General features: G+C 45.9%; 3 protein-coding genes across 3 annotated transcripts in view; 1 reads left to right on the top strand and 2 right to left on the bottom strand.

Annotated features, from left to right (window-relative positions):
- Positions 1–18,840, top strand: part of LOC118117888 (receptor-type tyrosine-protein phosphatase N2) — a 238,940-nt gene that overhangs the window by 102,299 nt on the left and 117,801 nt on the right. The window lies entirely within an intron of this gene.
- On the bottom strand, positions 3,395–5,177 carry LOC124854476 (tripartite motif-containing protein 16-like). The gene is given in 2 exon segments (XM_047342117.1): positions 3,395–3,852; positions 3,855–5,177. Coding segments are annotated over 2 exon segments (1,692 nt in total). The 3' UTR covers positions 3,395–3,483.
- On the bottom strand, positions 7,503–9,196 carry LOC124854477 (tripartite motif-containing protein 16-like). The gene is given in 2 exon segments (XM_047342118.1): positions 7,503–7,537; positions 7,540–9,196. Coding segments are annotated over 2 exon segments (1,677 nt in total). The 5' UTR covers positions 9,182–9,196.

The following is an 18,840-nucleotide window of genomic DNA, read 5'->3' as shown; positions in this document are numbered from 1 at the left end:
TGTTTGATTGACAGCTGATCTACTGAAGACAGCTGATCTACTGAAGAGACTGAACCCCCGCAAGGCAGCTGGACCAGACGCTGTCTCCCCCTCCACACTCAGGTACTGTGCGGACCAGCTGTCTCCAGTGTTCACGGACATCTTCAACACCTCACTGGCTGAATGCGTGGTACCTGCCTGCCTCAAAACATCCACCATCATCCCCGTTCCCAAAAAGCAGAGGATCACAGACCTTAATGACTACAGACCAGTCGCCCTGACCTCTGTAGTAATGAAGACCTTGAGCGCCTCGTGCTGACCCACCTCAAGGCCATAACCAACCACCTCCTCGACCCACTGCAGTTTGCCTACAGAGCCAACAGGTCTGTAGACGACGCAGTCAACATGGGACTCCACTTCATCCTCCAGCACCTTGACTCCCCCGGCACCTATGCCAGGATCCTGTTTGTGGACTTCAGCTCCGCATTCAACACTATCGCCCCAGCTCTTCTCCGAGACAAGTTGACACAGCTGAGCGTGCCTGAGCCCACCTGCAGGTGGATCACTGACTTCCTGACAGACAGGAAGCAGCGCGTGAGGCTGGGCAAGCTTGTCTCTGAGCCCCGGACCATCAGCACTGGAGCCCCACAAGGTTGTGTGCTCTCCCTCTACTCTTCTCCCTACACCAACAACTGCATCTCCAGCCACCCTCTGTCAAACTCCTGAAGTTTGCAGACGACACAACCCTAATTGGATTAATCTCCAATGGGGACGAGGCCGCCTACAGAGAGGAAGTTGACAGCCTGGCTTCCTGGTGCAGCCAGAACTTCCTGGAGCTGAACGCTTCAAAAACTGTAGAGATGATAGCAGACTTCAGGAGGAGCCCAGCCCAAACCGCCCCCCTCACCATGTGCGACTCCCCAGTTAAAACAGTGGAGTCTTTCAGATTCCTGGGGACCATAATTGCACAGGACCTGAGGTGGGCTGAGAACATCACCACCATCACCAAGAAGGCCCAGCAGAGGATGTTCTTCCTGCGGCAACTGAAGAAATTCAACATGCCGCAGAAAGTGATGGTCGAGTTCTACACGGCCATCATTGAGTCCATCCTCACTGCATCAATCACCGTCTGGTTCGCTGCCTCCACTGCCAAGGACAAGGGCAGACTGCAGCGGATCATTCGGTCAGCTGAGAAGGTCATCGGCTGTGACCTGCCGGCTCTCCTACACCTGTTCCACTCCAGGACCAGGAAGAGAGCAGGCAAGATCATTGCTGATCCTTCCCATCCGGCCACCACCTATTCCAGAGACTCCCATCTGGAAAAGGTTCCGGCCATCAAGACCAAAACCTCGCGCCACCTGAACAGTTTTTCCCATGGCTGTGGGGCTCACAAACAAGCCCCCTGCATCACACTGACTCTGCCCCCCCGCACATAACTTATAACTTATATATTGTTGGCACTATCCGGAACCAATCACTGCACCTTAGCACCGCACGTGCCTATTGTTTTTTTCTGTATATATTGTTGTTTTATGTCCGATTTGTTGTTATGTCCAAATGCACCAACCACACCAAGGCAATTTCCTGTATATGTAAATATACTTGGCAATAAAAAGAATTCTGATTCTGATTCTGATTCTGATTCTGATCTCTGTGCGGAGCAGAAACGTCACCACGACGAACTTTGATCAACAAACATGGAGACAAAAGAAGTTAATGATTTACACACAGAATCTAAATCACTGCTTTTAATGACTCGAGTCTATTTGACTTTACACAACTCAGCTGTGTCTCCATAATAAACCGTAACTCCAGCATAGAGAGGCTGAGTGAATGTGGTCTGGACTCTGTGGAGGAGAGTCATGGTGTCAGAGACGCTGTAGAAGGACAGAACACCTGCACTGTGATCCAGGTACACTCCTACTCTGGAGGACCAAGGACCAGACACTGGAGTGTAGATGCTGTTGTAAAAAAAATATAACTGTTTACATTACAATATAATGACCAAGATTTATCATTTGATCCAAATTCACATTCACGTGAGTCTCCTGCTCTGCTGATATTCTTGTATGTGACTGCTACACCAACTGCTCCTCCCACCTCCACCTCCACCTCCCAGTAACAACGTCCAGTCCAAAAAAAAAACCCCGCTCCCGTGGTGTCATCCAAGTGTCCATAAGCCCCGACATTCAAGTTCAACTCAAAACGGAGTCGTTTACACCATGTTTTTAACCTAAATGTCTGCTGTGATTCATGCACAAACCTTGCTCCAGAGGAGGATATCAGAGGACATTTAGATTAAAAACTTATAAAATAAATAACCTTGTTTCCAGTTGAATTTGAATATCGGGGCTTACAGACACTTGGATGACACCACAGCAGCAGCATGGAGGGATGTTATGTTGAAGAAGTGTCCTCAAAGGTTTGTTGAGCTCACATCTGTCCAGTGAATAAGAAGCTTGTTGAACCTACCGTTCTCAACATCATCATCACATCTATATGAACATGTATTCTTCACGTTCATATTTTCAACACTTCAGCTGTAAGATTTATTTGAATTTGTCTCTATTTCGTTGATTCTTCCTGTGAGTAATTGAACTGAAAAAAATCCTTAGGACATGCCATTCTGTTTTGAACAGGAAACTGTATAATCCTGTGTATATTCTGTCAGAAATAAAGTTGTTTTTATTTGAGGGTTATTTATTTGTGAGGATTTTAAAAGCTGAGTGAAAGTGGAGCGGGGTTTTCTCTGCAACCTGGTTTCCTTTCCTAACTCCTTACAACCTCTCCTTCACATGTCTCCTTGACCTCGGAACGTTTTGCATTGGAGGTGAAGGAATAGTGTTTATTAGAGGAGGTTATTTTAACCTTCTGCTGAGTGAGGCGCTTCTATCGAGTTTTACTATGAAAGGACGAACCGGAAGTGTGTTTACTACACGGCTGACTTGGCAGCTAGCCGCACAAGCTAGCGGCTGAACGTACAGGTGAGACAATAATGGCGGCGGCGCGCTTCACTCTCCTGACAGCGACGCCACTGACTTTAGATCTTCACGTCAGACCCACAACTGACAACTCACCGTCCGACAAACGAACCAGAAACACCCGAAAAACACAATCCGCTGCGTCAAGGCGCAGGAAGCTAGCTTCAAAACAGACCGGAAACAGACAGGATGTACCTTCAAAATAAACATCAAAGCACGCGTCAGTCAAGGACAGGAGCCGAAAGTGTTGATTGATTTGAGTCATGAGAGTTTTATTTGTCGGGCGCTTTTCAAAAAACACGAGAAAACACAAGGCAACATAGAAACACATGAATGTGGTTAGTGATAAAGTAAACATGCTGGTCGATCAACTAACAACACAACGACCAATGAGAGGACTTCAAAGTGCGCCGCCATCATGTTTGATTGACAGCTGATCTCTGTGCGGAGCAGAAACGTCACCACGACGAACTTTGATCAACAAACATGGAGACAAAAGAAGTTAAAGATTTAAACACAGAATCTAAATCACTGCTTTTAATGACTCGAGTCTATTTGAGTTCACACAACTCAGCTGTGTCTCTATACAAATAAACCCTAACTCCAGCATAAGAGGCTGAGTGAATGTGGTCTGGACTCTGTGGAGGAGAGTCATGGTGTCAGAGACGCTGTAGAAGGACAGAACACCTGCACTGTGATCCAGGTACACTCCTACTCTGGAGGACCAAGGACCTGACACAGGAGTGTTGATCCTGTTGTGATAAAAGTTATAACTGTATCCATCACAACATAATGACCAAGATTTATCATTTGATCCAAATTCACATTCATCTAAGCTTCCTGCTCTTCTGATATTCTTGTATGTGACTGCTACACCAACTTCTCCTCCTCCACCTCCACCTCCCAGTAACAACGTCCAGTCAGACTCTCTCTACTCAGGACCTGAGGCCAAACAGTGAATCTGTCTGGGTGTTTAGAATAAGACTGTTCTTTACTCATACATGTTACTTTTCTGTTTCCCTCAGATAATAACAGACGTCTGTTTGCTGTGTTTGGATCCAGTGTGATTTCCTGTGAATATCTTAAGAAGTCAGCTCTGGTCTCTGGCTCTGGTTGTGGCAGTAAAACATCCACTTGAGACACAATCTGTAAAATCTCTGTCTCACTCAGAATGTCCTGTAGTCGACCTCTGACCTGGGACACAGCTGCTGTCACGTCCTCAAAGTACCTCAGAGGACGGATCCTGATGCTGGATGAGTGTGTAGATTCACTGAGTGGTGACAGTGAGGGGTAGCTGTGTAGAAACTGGTTGTGATCCTCTGTGTCTGAGAGCTGCTTCAGTTCATGGTCTTTCCTCTTCAGCTCAGTGATCTCCTGCTCCAGTCTCTCCTGAAGCTCTCTGACTCGACTCACTTCAGTTACCTCCTGGGATCTGATCTGCTGCTTCACATCAGAGCTTCTTTTCTCCAGCAGACGGATCAGCTCAGTGAAGATCTTCTCACTGTCCTCCACTGCTTTATCAGCAGAACCATTGACGGCCTCCTCCTCCTGTTGAAGCAGCTTCACATCTTTCTCTGTGTCCTGGACTCTCTGCTGGATTGTTTGTCTCCTCAGCCCGAGCTCTCTCTGCCTCTCAGTCCTTTCTGCTGCAGCTGACACTGTGTCGTGGTCTTTATGTTCCTCCACAGAGCAGAGATAACAGATACACTGCTGATCAGTGCGGCAGAACATCTTCATCACCTCATCGTGACGAGAGCAGATGTTCTCCTGGAGCTTCTCCGAGGGCTCCACCAGCTTGTGCTTCTTCAATGGAGCTGACTGAAGATGAGGCTGGAGGTGTTTTTCACAATAAGAGGCCAAACAAACCAAACAGGACTTGAGAGCTTTCAGTTTCCTCCCAGTGCAGACATCACAGGCCACATCTTCAGGTCCAGCATAGCAGTGATCAGCAGGAGCAGCTTGGAGTCCAGTCTTCTTCAGCACCTCCACTAAACCAGCTAACATGGTGTTTTTCCCCAGGACAGGCCTCGGTGTGAAGGTCTGTCTACACTGAGGGCAGCTGTAGCTTCCTGTCTCCTCCTCTTTGTCCCAGTGGGTGTTAATACAGCTCAGACAGTAGCTGTGTCCACAGACAGTAGTCACCGGATCCTTCAGTAGATCCAGACAGATCGAACAGCAGAACATTTCTCTGTCCAGTTGATTTTCTTGCTGCTCCATTTCAGCTGGTGCCAGAGACTGTAGAACAGTTTCACTTCCTCTGAACAGATACAGATCTCTGCTCCTCCCCCTCTCGTTCACTTCCTGCAGTGACTCATCTCCCACAGTTCACAGCTTGTTGTTCACTGGTTCTTACACTTACACACCTGTGAAGGGAGGAGACACAGACACATCCTGACTGGGAGGAGCTGGTTGTGAGTTTTTATCTGTGTTATCACATTTCAAAGTGAATAGTTGCTCTGGGAACTGTCACATTCAGCTCACAACAGCACAGGTTGTAAGATTCACATTCTTCAAAGTTTCCAGAAAAGTTAACGAATCTTTTCAATGGAATAAAAACCAACTTACAAAGGGCTTCACAAATGAGAAACACAAGTAAAAATACATTAAAACACACGTATGAAAGAGTCAAAGTATAAAAACACTACAGGTGACAGAAATGTAATCATGACCACCCTTTAAAAACTAGAATTAGATCAAATCGTGGTACGGTAACAGCACGTTTGAAGTTTGGATTTAAAGGAAGCTTCTGACTCAGCCTGCTATATTTCCTCAGGTTGTTTCAGAGTCTCAGACTCTTATTTCTAAAGCTCTGTCCCCCTCAGTGTTAAGCTGAGCTGTTACAACAGCACATGCAGCCAGAGATGATACAGACTTACAGCAAAGTGAATGGAGTTCTAAAGAAGAACAATGACAAAGAGCAAAGGAACCATGTCAACAACTGTTCAGCTTCTATCAAAGAAAATGATAAACTGCTCAAACTGTTTCTATATAATACAAGTGACACCAAAGTTCTTTCTGTTCTGAAACAGTTGATGAAGTTTGTCTGTGACGGAGCAAAGAATCGATCCCAGTCGTCAGGAACCTGATCCTGAGTGTTTTTACCGTTTTCTGTTTTAACTCTGCAGAAATTACAAAACCTCTTCAAGCAGCAACGTTTGTATTGTGGGTTAAACCTCGGACAAATTTGTTGTCAAGAAGTTTTGATCAAGTCTGGATTCAAACTGTACGACCCAGGAGCGTCTGTCCGTGAGGTGACGACGTGAAACACTGAAGCAACACGACAAACTCGTTGTGAAGTTTCATCCTCATGAAAATCAACAGCACGATAAACGGAACGACCTCAAGTCCACAACATCACAATATCTCCAATATGTGGCTTGTGTGTCAGGACTCAACTCAACGTCTTCACTCTGAAACTTCACCAAACCATTATTTCTCCACTTCTTTAAATTTGTGTGACGAACTCTCTTCATCCACTGAGATCACAAACAAGATCTGGGTTTTGAAAATCAGCCAGTGGAAGAAAACTTTGCTCATTTCTCTGCGATGAAGCTGTTTTAGTGCAGAAAAGCTGCAAAGACAGAGACTGAACATGAAAACTGAGGTTTGTGGAGTTTCAGGAGGAAACTGCCTCAGTTATTCTCTCACAGGAGTTTCACTTTGTCTCCATCAGCTTTGAATGAGATCCTGGAATGAAGACAAAAGAACAGACTGGATTTATTCTTTATTTCAACTTTCAGCTTCTTCACACATTAGATTTCAATGCTTTATACATATATAAGAGATTTAAATGTATATAGACATGTATAAGAAACACATGTGATGAGAGCTGCAGGACAACCCTCAGAGGGACTCGAGGACACTCTCCAATGGAACTGCTGGTTCAGATCAGGAAAATCAAAAGAACAGAAACGTACGCAGCAGCAGATCAATATGCCCGTTACTAAATATGTAAATACAACGAGGACGAGTGGATTCACACTTTACAGAGATGAGCCGTGATAAAACAAACCAGGTTCCACATTTACAATGTGACCAAACATCCCATAACACTGATGCTCTGTAAATCCAACCAGAGTGCAGTTGGTCTGTTGGACATGTTGACGCTCTGAGTTCATTGATCACTTCATCAGTAAAGTCTGTTCAGTGACTCTTGTTCAGTGATTTCATGGACACACAATCAGTTTGTTTCACCTCCGTCTCACATGTGGAAAAGAAAAGAACAAATAATCATCTCATTGATGAGGATCAGGATCAACACAGGTTCTAAAACATCACACAACCTGATTTCTACTTTGATTTAGAAAACAACAGCAACATTAGATCTTTCAAACACATTCATGTCAGTGTAATTATAGATTTCTGTCTTTACAAAGTGAGAACTGAATATGTGTGATAAAGGAAGGTCAGTGTTTGATTGACAGCTGATCTCTGTGCGGAGCAGAAACGTCACCACGACGAACTTTGATCAACAAACATGGAGACAAAAGAAGTTAAAGATTTACACACAGAATCTAAATCACTGCTTTTAATGACTCGAGTCTATTTGAGTTTACAGAACTCAGCTGTGGATCCACATAATTAACCCTAACTCCAGCATAGAGAGGCTGAGTGAATGTGGTCTGGACTCTGTGGAGGAGAGTCATGGTGTCAGAGACGCTGTAGAAGGACAGAACACCTGCACTGTGATCCAGGTACACTCCTACTCTGGAGGACAGAGGACCTGACACTGGGGTCCAGATGCTGTTGTAACAGAAGTTATGACTGTTTACATGACAAGCTAACATCCAAGATTTATCATTGAATCCAAATCTACATTCACCTGAGTCTCCTGCTCTGCTGATATTCTTGTATGTGACTGCTACACCAACTCCTCCCACCTTCACCTTCACCTCCACCTCCCAGTAACAACGTCCAGTCAGACTCTCTCTACTCAGGACCTGAGGCCAAACAGTGAATCTGTCTAGGTGATCAGAATAAGACTGATCTTCACTCATATGTGTTACTTTTCTGTTTCCCTCACATAATAACAGATGTCTGTTTGCTGTGTTTGGATCCAGTGTGATTTCCTGTGAATATCTTAAGAAGTCAGCTCTGGTCTCTGGCTCTGGTTGTGGCAGTAAAACATCCACTTGAGACACAATCTGTAAAATCTCTGTCTCTGTCTCACTCAGAATGTCCTGTAGTCGACCTCTGACCTGGGACACAGCTGCTGTCACGTCCTCAAAGTTCCTCAGAGGACGGATCCTGATGCTGGATGAGTGTGTAGATTCACTGAGTGGTGACAGTGAGGGGTAGTTGTGTAGAAACTGGTTGTGATCCTCTGTGTCTGAGAGCTGCTTCAGTTCATGGTCTTTCCTCTTCAGCTCAGTGATCTCCTGCTCCAGTCTCTCCTGAAGCTCTCTGACTCGACTCACTTCAGTTTGCTGCTGGGATCTGATCTGCTGCTTCACATCAGAGCTTCTTTTCTCCAGCAGACGGATCAGCTCAGTGAAGATCTTCTCACTGTCCTCCACTGCTTTATCAGCAGAGCCATTGACGGCCTCCTCCTCCTGTTGAAGCAGCTTCACATCTTTCTCTGTGTCCTGGACTCTCTGCTGGATTGTTTGTCTCCTCAGCCCGAGCTCTCTCTGCCTCTCAGTCCTTTCTGCTGCAGCTGACACTGTGTCGTGGTCTTTATGTTCATCCACAGAGCAGAGATAACAGATACACTGCTGATCAGTGCGGCAGAACATCTTCATCACCTCATCGTGACGAGAGCAGATGTTCTCCTGGAGCTTCTCCGAGGGCTCCACCAGCTTGTGCTTCTTCAATGGAGCTGACTGAAGATGAGGCTGGAGGTGTTTTTCACAATAAGAGGCCAAACAAACCAAACAGGACTTGAGAGCTTTCAGTTTTCTCCCAGTGCAGACATCACAGGCCACATCTTCAGGTCCAGCATAGCAGTGATCAGCAGGAGCAGCTTGGAGTCCAGTCTTCTTCAGCTCCTCCACTAAACCAGCTAACATGGTGTTTTTCACCAGGACAGGCCTCGGTGTGAAGGTCTCTCTACACTGAGGGCAGCTGTAGCTTCCTCTCTCCTCCTCTTTGTCCCAGTGGGTGTTAATACAGCTCATACAGTAGCTGTGTCCACAGCCAGTCGTCACCGGATCCTTCAGTGGATCCAGACAGATCGAACAGCAGAACATTTCCTGCTCCAGCTGAAATTCTCTCTGCGCCATCTCACCGTCCTGGATCTCAGTTTCCCTTTAACTGACAAAAGTTGTATCAAGATCCAAACTCTGTTATTCTCGTTGCCTCTCAGCTCCTGAACTTCACCACACTTCACTCTCACTTAACTTAAACCAGCAGCTCGGTGAAGGGGTGTTAGGATTTTAATAATATAATTAGACACTATAGCCCCGAAAAGGATTGATTTTACACGCACCATGTTTGTACCTTAACAGAAAGAATTTATGTTTTGTTATGTGTTAGGACTGTAATCCGTGGCATACAATACACTGTACTTAAACTTGTTCTCATACATAAACCTTTATATATATTACAGTATTCCTTTAGCTTTATTCAACATCACACATACATAAATGCACTGTGCTCATTAAGACACTGTGACCTATGCCTTAGAAAGAAATCAAGAAGCTGCCCCAGCTTCTGAAGGCCAGATAGGAAAGGCGTTGTCTTGTCTGATAAATACGCATGCTTACACACACAGAACATACAGACGATAAAACAAAAACACAATGTTTCACACTCCAATGAACAAAAACACTGTGTCTGCAAAACTACTGAAGACTCACAAAGCTTCAGCCGGATAAAGGCTTTTTCTTAATACACAAAACTTAACACTGTCAGAATGTGAAGATTTGTCCAGCTACTATCAAAGGAGTGACGAACCTGGGAGCGGCTCCTCATCATTGGTGGATTCCAGTTCCAAGATGCTGGGACCACGCCTTCAACCTACTATTATAAATATTGCACCTGTCATCCGTTCGGGGCGACTCTTGGCCACCCCGAGCTACGGACTAAAAGCTGAGGCTGTGCATTGAGTGCCCATAGCTATGCTGAACCTTTTCATTGCTTCTAAATAAATACTTTTGAACTAAGACCGACCCTTCTCATACCTAAGGACAAAAGAACACGACAAAATTGGTGACCCCGACGTGATCCTGAAGAGAAGTTTTTGACCAGAAAGACCGGAGACCCAAAGGTCGAGGCCGCTCCGATCGATTCTCCACATACTCACGGGCGCCAAACTAAAAGGTAAGCAGAAACCTGTTAAAACAAATTCTGCATTAGTTATATAGGCATTGATATAGATTGTGAGTGTGCGGAGAAGAGAAAGGAGGTAAAATAATAAAGTTCTGTGTTTTATGGAAGCAATGAAAGGGTATGTAAAATAAAAGTACTAAACAGAGGTCTGGGACCCTGTGAAAGGTCTGGGACCTTGTGAAAGGTCAGGGACCTTGTGTGGGGTCTGGGACCCTGTCTTGGCGCAAAAGAAACAAGATAAAAAAGCGAGGTCTGGGACCTGCGCGGGACGGGCGCCACACTTAAAAAGTCTGTGACGCACCAACCCTTAAAACTAATTCAGATTGGAGAAAAGACAGACGATTCATGCAATAGATTGCATCCGTGCAACCAAATCTGGGATTAGGGTGTGAACCTGGAGGAAGGGGCTACCGGCACTGACGAGTGAGGAGCTTAACTAGCCAGACACACCGTTGCTTGAATCGGGCACAAATTAAAAAGACGCCAAGGCCATAACATGTCGCGAGTACTGACAGATGAAAAGACTGACTAGAATAAAAAGACTGACAGACAAAAAAAACTGACCATAAAAAATATAAGATTTAAGAGGTCTGAATGTGTGGGTATTTACTAAATACTAAACAATAGCGTTTTGGAGATTGATTAAAGAATTTAAGGTAACTAATACGTGTGGGTAATGGAACTGATTTGAGTAGTCCTAATATGAACTTCATGTAAAGGAACTATGGTGACACAGCACTAAGTCTGATACAAGTGTGAATGAAAGTGTGTGTGTGGAAAACGAGAGAGAACCAAATTAGGAGGAGATAACAAGAGGAAGGTCACCCAGCTGACAGAGACAGAATAAATAAGGAAATAAGAAAATAGAGCGAAGTCGCCATCTGGTGGCGGATAAAAGAAAGTACAACTAGCGGTGTACGCCTGCCATCTGGGGGCTGATAAAGGGTATTACAGCTAGGGATAAAACAAGGACGCCACCTGGGGGAGACCAAAGGACATTACAGCTCGGGTTACAACTGGTTTGACATCATTGGATTGGCTTGTGTTTTGAATTTTTGATTTTATTTAATTTTGTTTAATTTTTATTTTTTTCTCCACTAAGAGACGACGGGAACTTTTTACAGTCAGAGATACACACCCTTGACATACAGATACACACATTACAGCAACGTGTCACAGCACTAGGAAAACATCGGGTGGCTGACAATTGGATGATCTGGTTTCTTCTGTGGCTGTACCTTCTATTTGGAATACTGATGTACTGATGTGTGCTGTTCTGGCGATATTACCATTAAAAAAAAAAATTATAATAAATAATAATTATATATATATATATATATCTATATAGATATACACTCCCTCTGCACCCCCTCCTCCCGCCACCGGCCTGTACCCAGACATCCCCGACCCTCCCCTATATGACAACACTTGTTGCAGCTCAAAGCCACCACTACAAACCCCTGTTTTCCGCATCATCAGTGGAGAGGTGGGCCTGGAAAGTGACATCATAGATGCAGCAGGAAAAGCTCATCGAGAGCTGAATGAACGCGTGGCGTACCTGGCTGAGCAGTTGGACGAATTACAAAGAAGAGCAGACGAGGAGACCGAATCTGAGAACCACCCATGTCAAAAAGGCGGAGCAGCCAGCCCTCCGCTTATGGACCCTGACCCCCCAATTATTTCATCCACACCCCGCAGGAGCCCATACAAAGACAACAGACAGAATCACTTAAGTGACGGACCTGATCTTCCACATGCCCTCCCCACAACCAATTATCCTCCCCCTTCCAGGAGTACTACCCCTCCCAGGAGGAATGCATCTATTCCACCACAGGATCAGGACAATGAGCAAGAACAGACCTCCATTCCGACCGGGGCTTGGTTCCCTGCCAGAGGAAAATTCGTGGGGATGATAGACGGAGGCCTGTTTCCTGAAGAAAACGATACGCCATCCCTGGCCGCTGCGATGCCCTCTCACCCCGCCAGCCGCACCAGGGCCAAAAACCCTTTGGACCCCCAGCAACCTGCCCCGTGGAAAGTCCCTGTTCAAGCTCCACTGCGAGTGGGGCTCGAGGGGCAAACTCTTTTCCTACCATATACCATGAAGGACTTAACCAGCCTAGTTAACAACCTCCCCCCACTGACAAAAGGCGCCGATAACTGGATCAGGAACCTGGTGACCTTAACAGCTGGCGACCCGCTGTGCCTCGGAGACTACAGGGGACTGATCACCCGACAAGGAGGGGCACATGTCTGCAACGCAATAATGACTGCAGCAGGGTTGACAGACTCCCCCGACCGAAGCCCCCTGACGACCTGTGCAGGCCCGCTGCACGATGCCATGAGGGCTCTTTACCCTGTACAGTTAGACCCACGGGCTTTAGGCTCCATCACCCTAAGAGAAGGGGAAGATTTGAACACCTACCTGGACAGGGCCAGCAAACTCTGGATGGAAGCAATGGGGACCAGACACGACACATCAGACACCACCCTATTCTCTGGCGCCGCCAGGTGGTGGGTGGGCTTCCTGAAACAGTCCAAGAAAACCTAGAAGACGCCCAACCTGGACACCCAGACCGACCCAGACTGGAGACGCACCGTGGCACATAGTCTCATCAAATATCGGCGACAGGAAAAAACTGAGGCCGACGAGGACAAGGCTCTCACCAGACAGCTACTAAAAGCCCAACTGGCAGAGAAGAGGCATGACGTCAACAGCAACAAGAAAAACAAACCCCTTAAACAAATGGCGGCCGTGTCAGGATTACATTTGGAAATAGCAGAGGCAGTAGCACGGGCTATGCAAACTGAAAGAGTCAGTCAACCCCCGGTCGCCCCGCAGCCCCCACCTCCCAGCTACGATCAGTGGGGACAGGGTCCCCCTCCGTTCAGACCAAGAGGAGGGTACGGCCGTGGTCAGTATAGAGGTCAAACCAGAGGAAACCCCAATACCGGAGACCCCAATACCGGATGCTTCATATGTGGCCAGCTTGACCACTGGGCCCGAGACTGCCCTCATGGGGAACAAAGAGGAACACCAGCCCCCTACAGAGGACAAGGCCCCCAGCGCGGAGGCCCCCCAGGACGAGGCCAAGGAAGAGGCATGCCCCCGCAACCACACCAGATGCCATCTTCCGCCTGGGAATACGGCTACGAATATGACCAATGAAGTTGCCCAGTGTCCACAGCAGGTCACGTTGTGCCCCCCGAATTTGACCCCATAGTGACCTGTAACACCAATGGAGAACACACAGCGGACGGTTAGCAGTCCCAGCCAAACTAGCCCAGATACTTCTCAAACAGGCCCATGGACCTACACACATCAGTAAGAAACAGACTCAGAAGAACACGGAAACACTCTGGTGGCATCCACACATGGAAGCCCTGGTAGAGAACTTTGTACACGAATGCGATACATGCAATGCACACAACCCTAAAAGACCATACAAATGCCCCATGGGCCGTTTCCCTGTTCCTGATGCGCCATTCAAAGAAATATGCATTGATTTCACAGACATGGGCGCTGACCACCGAGTACAGGGATATAGGTACATGTTAGTAATGGTAGACAGATACACCAAATGGCTCGAAGCAATACCCTGCCGACGGGAGGACGCTAAAACAGTGATCAAATGGTTAAGAAATGAACTCATACCCAGGTATGGAGTTCCCCGAGTCATCAGATCAGACAACGGGTCCCACTTCTCCAACAAACATTTAGGTACGGTAGAAGCCGCACTAGGGATCACGCATCGATTTGGTTCCGTATCACCCCAGTCGCAAGGATTGGTAGAAAGAGCAAACCAGACATTAAAAGAAAGATAGCCAAAGCATGTCACAACACCTCACTCACGTGGGTTGAAGCACTGCCCTTGGCGCTCATGTCAATGAGAAGTTCATCCAATGGTGTCACCCATCTATCCCCACATGAGCTTCTCACAGGAAGGCCCATGCCAGGGCCTCCTCGAGACCCTGGGTATGGACCCGGGTTGGATGTATGTCAGGAGAAATTGACTGACTACATGAAAGCCTTAACTAATCTTACTGAAGTTTTGTCTGCACAGGTCCAGGCGGCTGCTGGACGTTCTGACGAGACACCCACGGAGACTCCTGTTCCAGTAAGACCGGGTGATTGGGTAAGGGTCAAAGTTCACAAGAGAAAGTGGCCCGACCCTAGGTGGACAGGACCTTGGGAGGTAACAGAGTGTACCTCACATGCGATCCGAGTAAAAGAAAAAAAACAGGAGCAATTTGGCACCACCTCACACATTGTGTACCCACTGACCCACCTTCTCGGTCTTTACGAGAAGTAGCCACTGATTTGGCCGACTCCTCCTCAAAATCTTAAAGTAATACGTTGACCACAAAAGGAGGGTCTATCTGTATGTCTTGTCTTGATTATTTCCAAATATAAGCTTGTATACTCTACTTTAAACTCAGCTACGCACCTCTGAGTTCCATATGAGCAGAGAGAAACACGCATTCAATTAGAGAAGCAGTATACTGAGCTGGTAACATATATCCTGTGTTAAATGTTTTATGTATTCAAGAGCAATTTTCGTTAATGGGACTAGAGAGTCCATCTTATCTGGTATTTCAGTTGGAGTTGTTTATTTTATTAATGTTTTTTATTGGTTTATTAGATGTTTGTTTTATTTGTTTTGTTTATGTTTTATTCAAACAAGGATATTTTAATATTTTAATATTTCAAAATTCAAATTCAAATGTCAGACTGAATAATGTTCATTGCTCTTTGAAAAGGTGAACTTGCATGATTATGTTATAATATAATTTTTCCTAAAAAGGTTTTAGAGTTATGACAATATATAATCCAACAAGATTTGCTATCGAGACCGCCAACCAAAATATTTTTTTATAGGAGGGTTCCTTGCACTGTTACACATATCCAAGCAAAATTGGTACTGTGAAATGATATATCCTTAACTGAATAGAGATCGAATTTGGAGTGAAGAAGCAATTTCCACACAGAAATTCTTTATTTATTTAATTTTCTTTGTTTTTAGAATTGGAAGATAAAGACTACTTAAGAATTTTACTTGAGATTTTCACCCTTAGAGATAATATGTGCTGACATTTTGCAAGTAAATTTTGTATCTGATGTTGTGATCATTTTATGATCAAAAGGGAGGAATGTAAGGGGAAAATTTTACCATTATACCACACTAAATATTATCTCTGCTTATGCATACTATTCTGCTTGTGTAAACTGCCAAAATGACATCAGAGCCACAAATCTGAGACTGTGCTCGTCCCCCCCAACAAGACCTCGAAGAGGCCTTCAGCATGTGTCTGTGTCTTATCTCCTGGGATTTTAATATTCACTCAGTCCACACACGTAGTTCTCACAACACACACACACACACACACACACACACACACACACACACACACACACACACACACAGTTCAACTCTTCACACACACACACATCTCTTCATTGCATCTACATAAAAAGCATACGCCTGCAACAGTTTCTTTGTCACTACAAATGCAGTGTGCTACCCAAGGGAATGAATGTGATAAAATGGCCAATGAATGTGAACGAACAGATAAATCTGCACAGAAAAAGTTTTCTTTGTATCCTACAGTGCCTCAGTGTGTCAGAGTGGACCACGATCTCGACTGTGCCCCTCTTCAGAGACCTGAAGTGGCTTCAGCCCCGGCCGTTGACCTCCGCCCTGTATTCCTCCACGAACAGAACAGCAGACACCTGCTACAGGTGTGGAAGGAGGGGACATTGGGCGAGGGAGTGTCCGGAGGAACGAGGTGCAGCTGCTCAGGCAGATTTGAGGAGGGGGGGCCAGGAGAGAGCGGTGGAAACTCTGATTCATTCGACGCCTGAGATACATGGTATCGCACCCACACCACACATACATGAAAGTGACACACCAAATGTCACTGACACACACACATTGATATTAGAAGCAATCACATGCTTAGAAATGGAAAATTACTTTTCTGCATTATACATCACATGTTCATATGGTTCCTGATATCACATATAAAAAACAATGGTTTAGAGATGAATGCAAAATGATAAACCTTTGATAACACGTTTTGTGGAACACAGGCCCCAGAGGTTACACCCACAGATACAATGCACAAAACCCCTTAGGACAGCTCCAAAGAAACATCACCCTCACCCGGAGGATCACGTCTGCCGGCTCCCCCGACAATAGTCTCTTAAAGACTCTTAAACATCTCCACTATAACAAATTGACTAAAAAAGCCGCACTGCCTTATTATTTTGTTTTAGGAGTAGACATGACAGGAGCTGACCCCATGGGCATCGTTAGGGTAGACGTCCGTTCCTCCTCCCCTAGAACTCAGCCTTCCCCTTCCCCGTCTGATAACTCTACTACTAGCTCCACGAACTCTCCCCCTGAATCCACCTCACCACTACCATCCCCACCCAGCTCCCCTGCGGTACAATATTACGACGCCAGTACCGTTGAAGATGTGGTAGAAATAGAGACTGGATACACTGATGAAAACATATGGCTAAAATGGGTCCACTTTACCGCCCGTTCCCAAAACCTCACTAATTGTATAGTCTGCAGTCAGCCCCGGCCCACCTTAACCACCACCCCGGCCCCCCTACTGATAGACTCGGATCGACCCGGTTTTGATTGCATGTATGGCTTACACATGGAAGCCAGTCCCGCCAACTGTTCTACTCTCAGTCATCTCTTTCCCCCGGCGCCAAACAACACGCTGCCCCCTATATTTACTCCAGTAAAGGGAAATTACACGTGTCTGACTAAACAAGGTAACTCATCTCACAGAGAGGTGGGTTCGATACCGTCCTCCTGGTGTTCTAGAAACATCAATGTTACCGACTGGCACAACGCCACACAGCTGGAGTGGGCCCGCAGTGACCTCTTCTGGTACTGTGGAGGAAAACGCTTGAGGAACCGCCTTCCTTCAAACTGAAAGGGTTCCTGCACAATTGTTCAATTGGCCATGCCCCTGACTATCCTCTCTCCCCGCCCAGGACAACCCACTAGCACCCGTCGACGAAGAACAACGCATTTTGACTTAAATAGGGACTCACCCACATACATAGATGCCATAGGGATTCCTTGGGGTGTTCCAGACCAATATAAATTAGCGGATCAAATTGCAGCGGGATTTGAGTCTATCTGGATATAGGTAACTCCCAACAAAAACGTGGATCGCATTAACTACGTCCATTTCAATTTCCAACGCCTCACCAACCTTACTCGAGACGCCATAACAGGCCTATCCGAACAGCTCGCCCCTACTTCCCTTATGGTCACACAGAACCGAATGGCCCTAGACCTCCTACTGGCAGAAAAGGGTGGTGTGTGCACTATGATAGGAAGTTCTTGTTGTACATTTATCCCCAGCAATACCGCCCCTGATGGCTCGGTGACCAGGGCCCTCTCCGCCTTACGCACCATGGCACAAAACATGGCCGCAGACTCTGGAATTAACAAGCCCCTAGATAATTGGATGAACACTGCATTCGGCAAATGGAAAGGGCTAATTGCATCCTGCCTCCTCTCCCTAGCTATCTTTGCAGCTATCCTAGTCACCTGTGGCTGCTGCTGCATCCCTTGCTTTAGGACCTTGCTCAACAGACTCATCACCACGGCTCTGACCAAAGAACACATGCCCCATCCCCAACCCTATCAGTTGCCTTTGTTGAGTGATGATGATGATGATGATGATGATGAGTTTGCATTGGATGAGATGGAGGTTGGGGAGTTCGTGGATGATCCCCAGTAAATTGTTCACACCATGAAATGGTGTGAAAGGAGGGATTTGTTAGGATTTTAATAATATAATTAGACACTATAGCCCTGAAAGGATTGATTTTACACGCACCATGTTTGTACCTTAACAGAAAGAATTTATGTTTTGTTATGTGTTAGGACTGTAATCCGTGGCATACAATACACTGTACTTAAACTTGTTCTCATACATAAACCTTTATATATATTACAGTATTCCTTTAGCTTTATTCAACATCACACATACATGAATGCACTGTGCTCATTAAGACACTGTGACCTATGCCTTAGAAAGAAATCAAGAAGCTGCCCCAGCTTCTGAAGGCCAGATAGGAAAGGCGTTGTCTTGTCTGATAAATACGCATGCTTACACACACAGAACATACAGACGATAAAACAAAACACAATGTTTCACACTCCAATGAACAAAAACACTGTGTCTGCAAAACTACTGAAGACTCACAAAGCTTCAGCCGGATAAAGGCTTTTTCTTAATACACAAAACTTAACACTGTCAGAATGTGAAGATTTGTCCAGCTACTATCAAAGGAGTGACGAACCTGGGAGCGGCTCCTCATCATTGGTGGATTCCAGTTCCAAGATGCTGGGACCACGCCTTCAACCTACTATTATAAATATTGCACCTGTCATCCGTTCGGGCGACTCTGGCCACCCGAGCTACGGACTAAAAGCTGAGGCTGTGCATTGAGTGCCCATAGCTATGCTGTGACCTTTTTCATTGCTTCTAAATAAATACTTTTTGAACTAAGACCGACCCTTCTCATACCTAAGGACAAAAGAACACGACAGGGGCGGGAGCAAGTTAATGTTTA

Source organism: Hippoglossus stenolepis, chromosome 11 (assembly GCF_022539355.2).
Source record: "Hippoglossus stenolepis isolate QCI-W04-F060 chromosome 11, HSTE1.2, whole genome shotgun sequence".
Taxonomy (NCBI): domain Eukaryota; kingdom Metazoa; phylum Chordata; class Actinopteri; order Pleuronectiformes; family Pleuronectidae; genus Hippoglossus; species Hippoglossus stenolepis.
The sequence above is the reverse complement of the archived record's forward strand: the minus strand, read 5'-3'. Positions and strand labels throughout refer to the sequence as shown.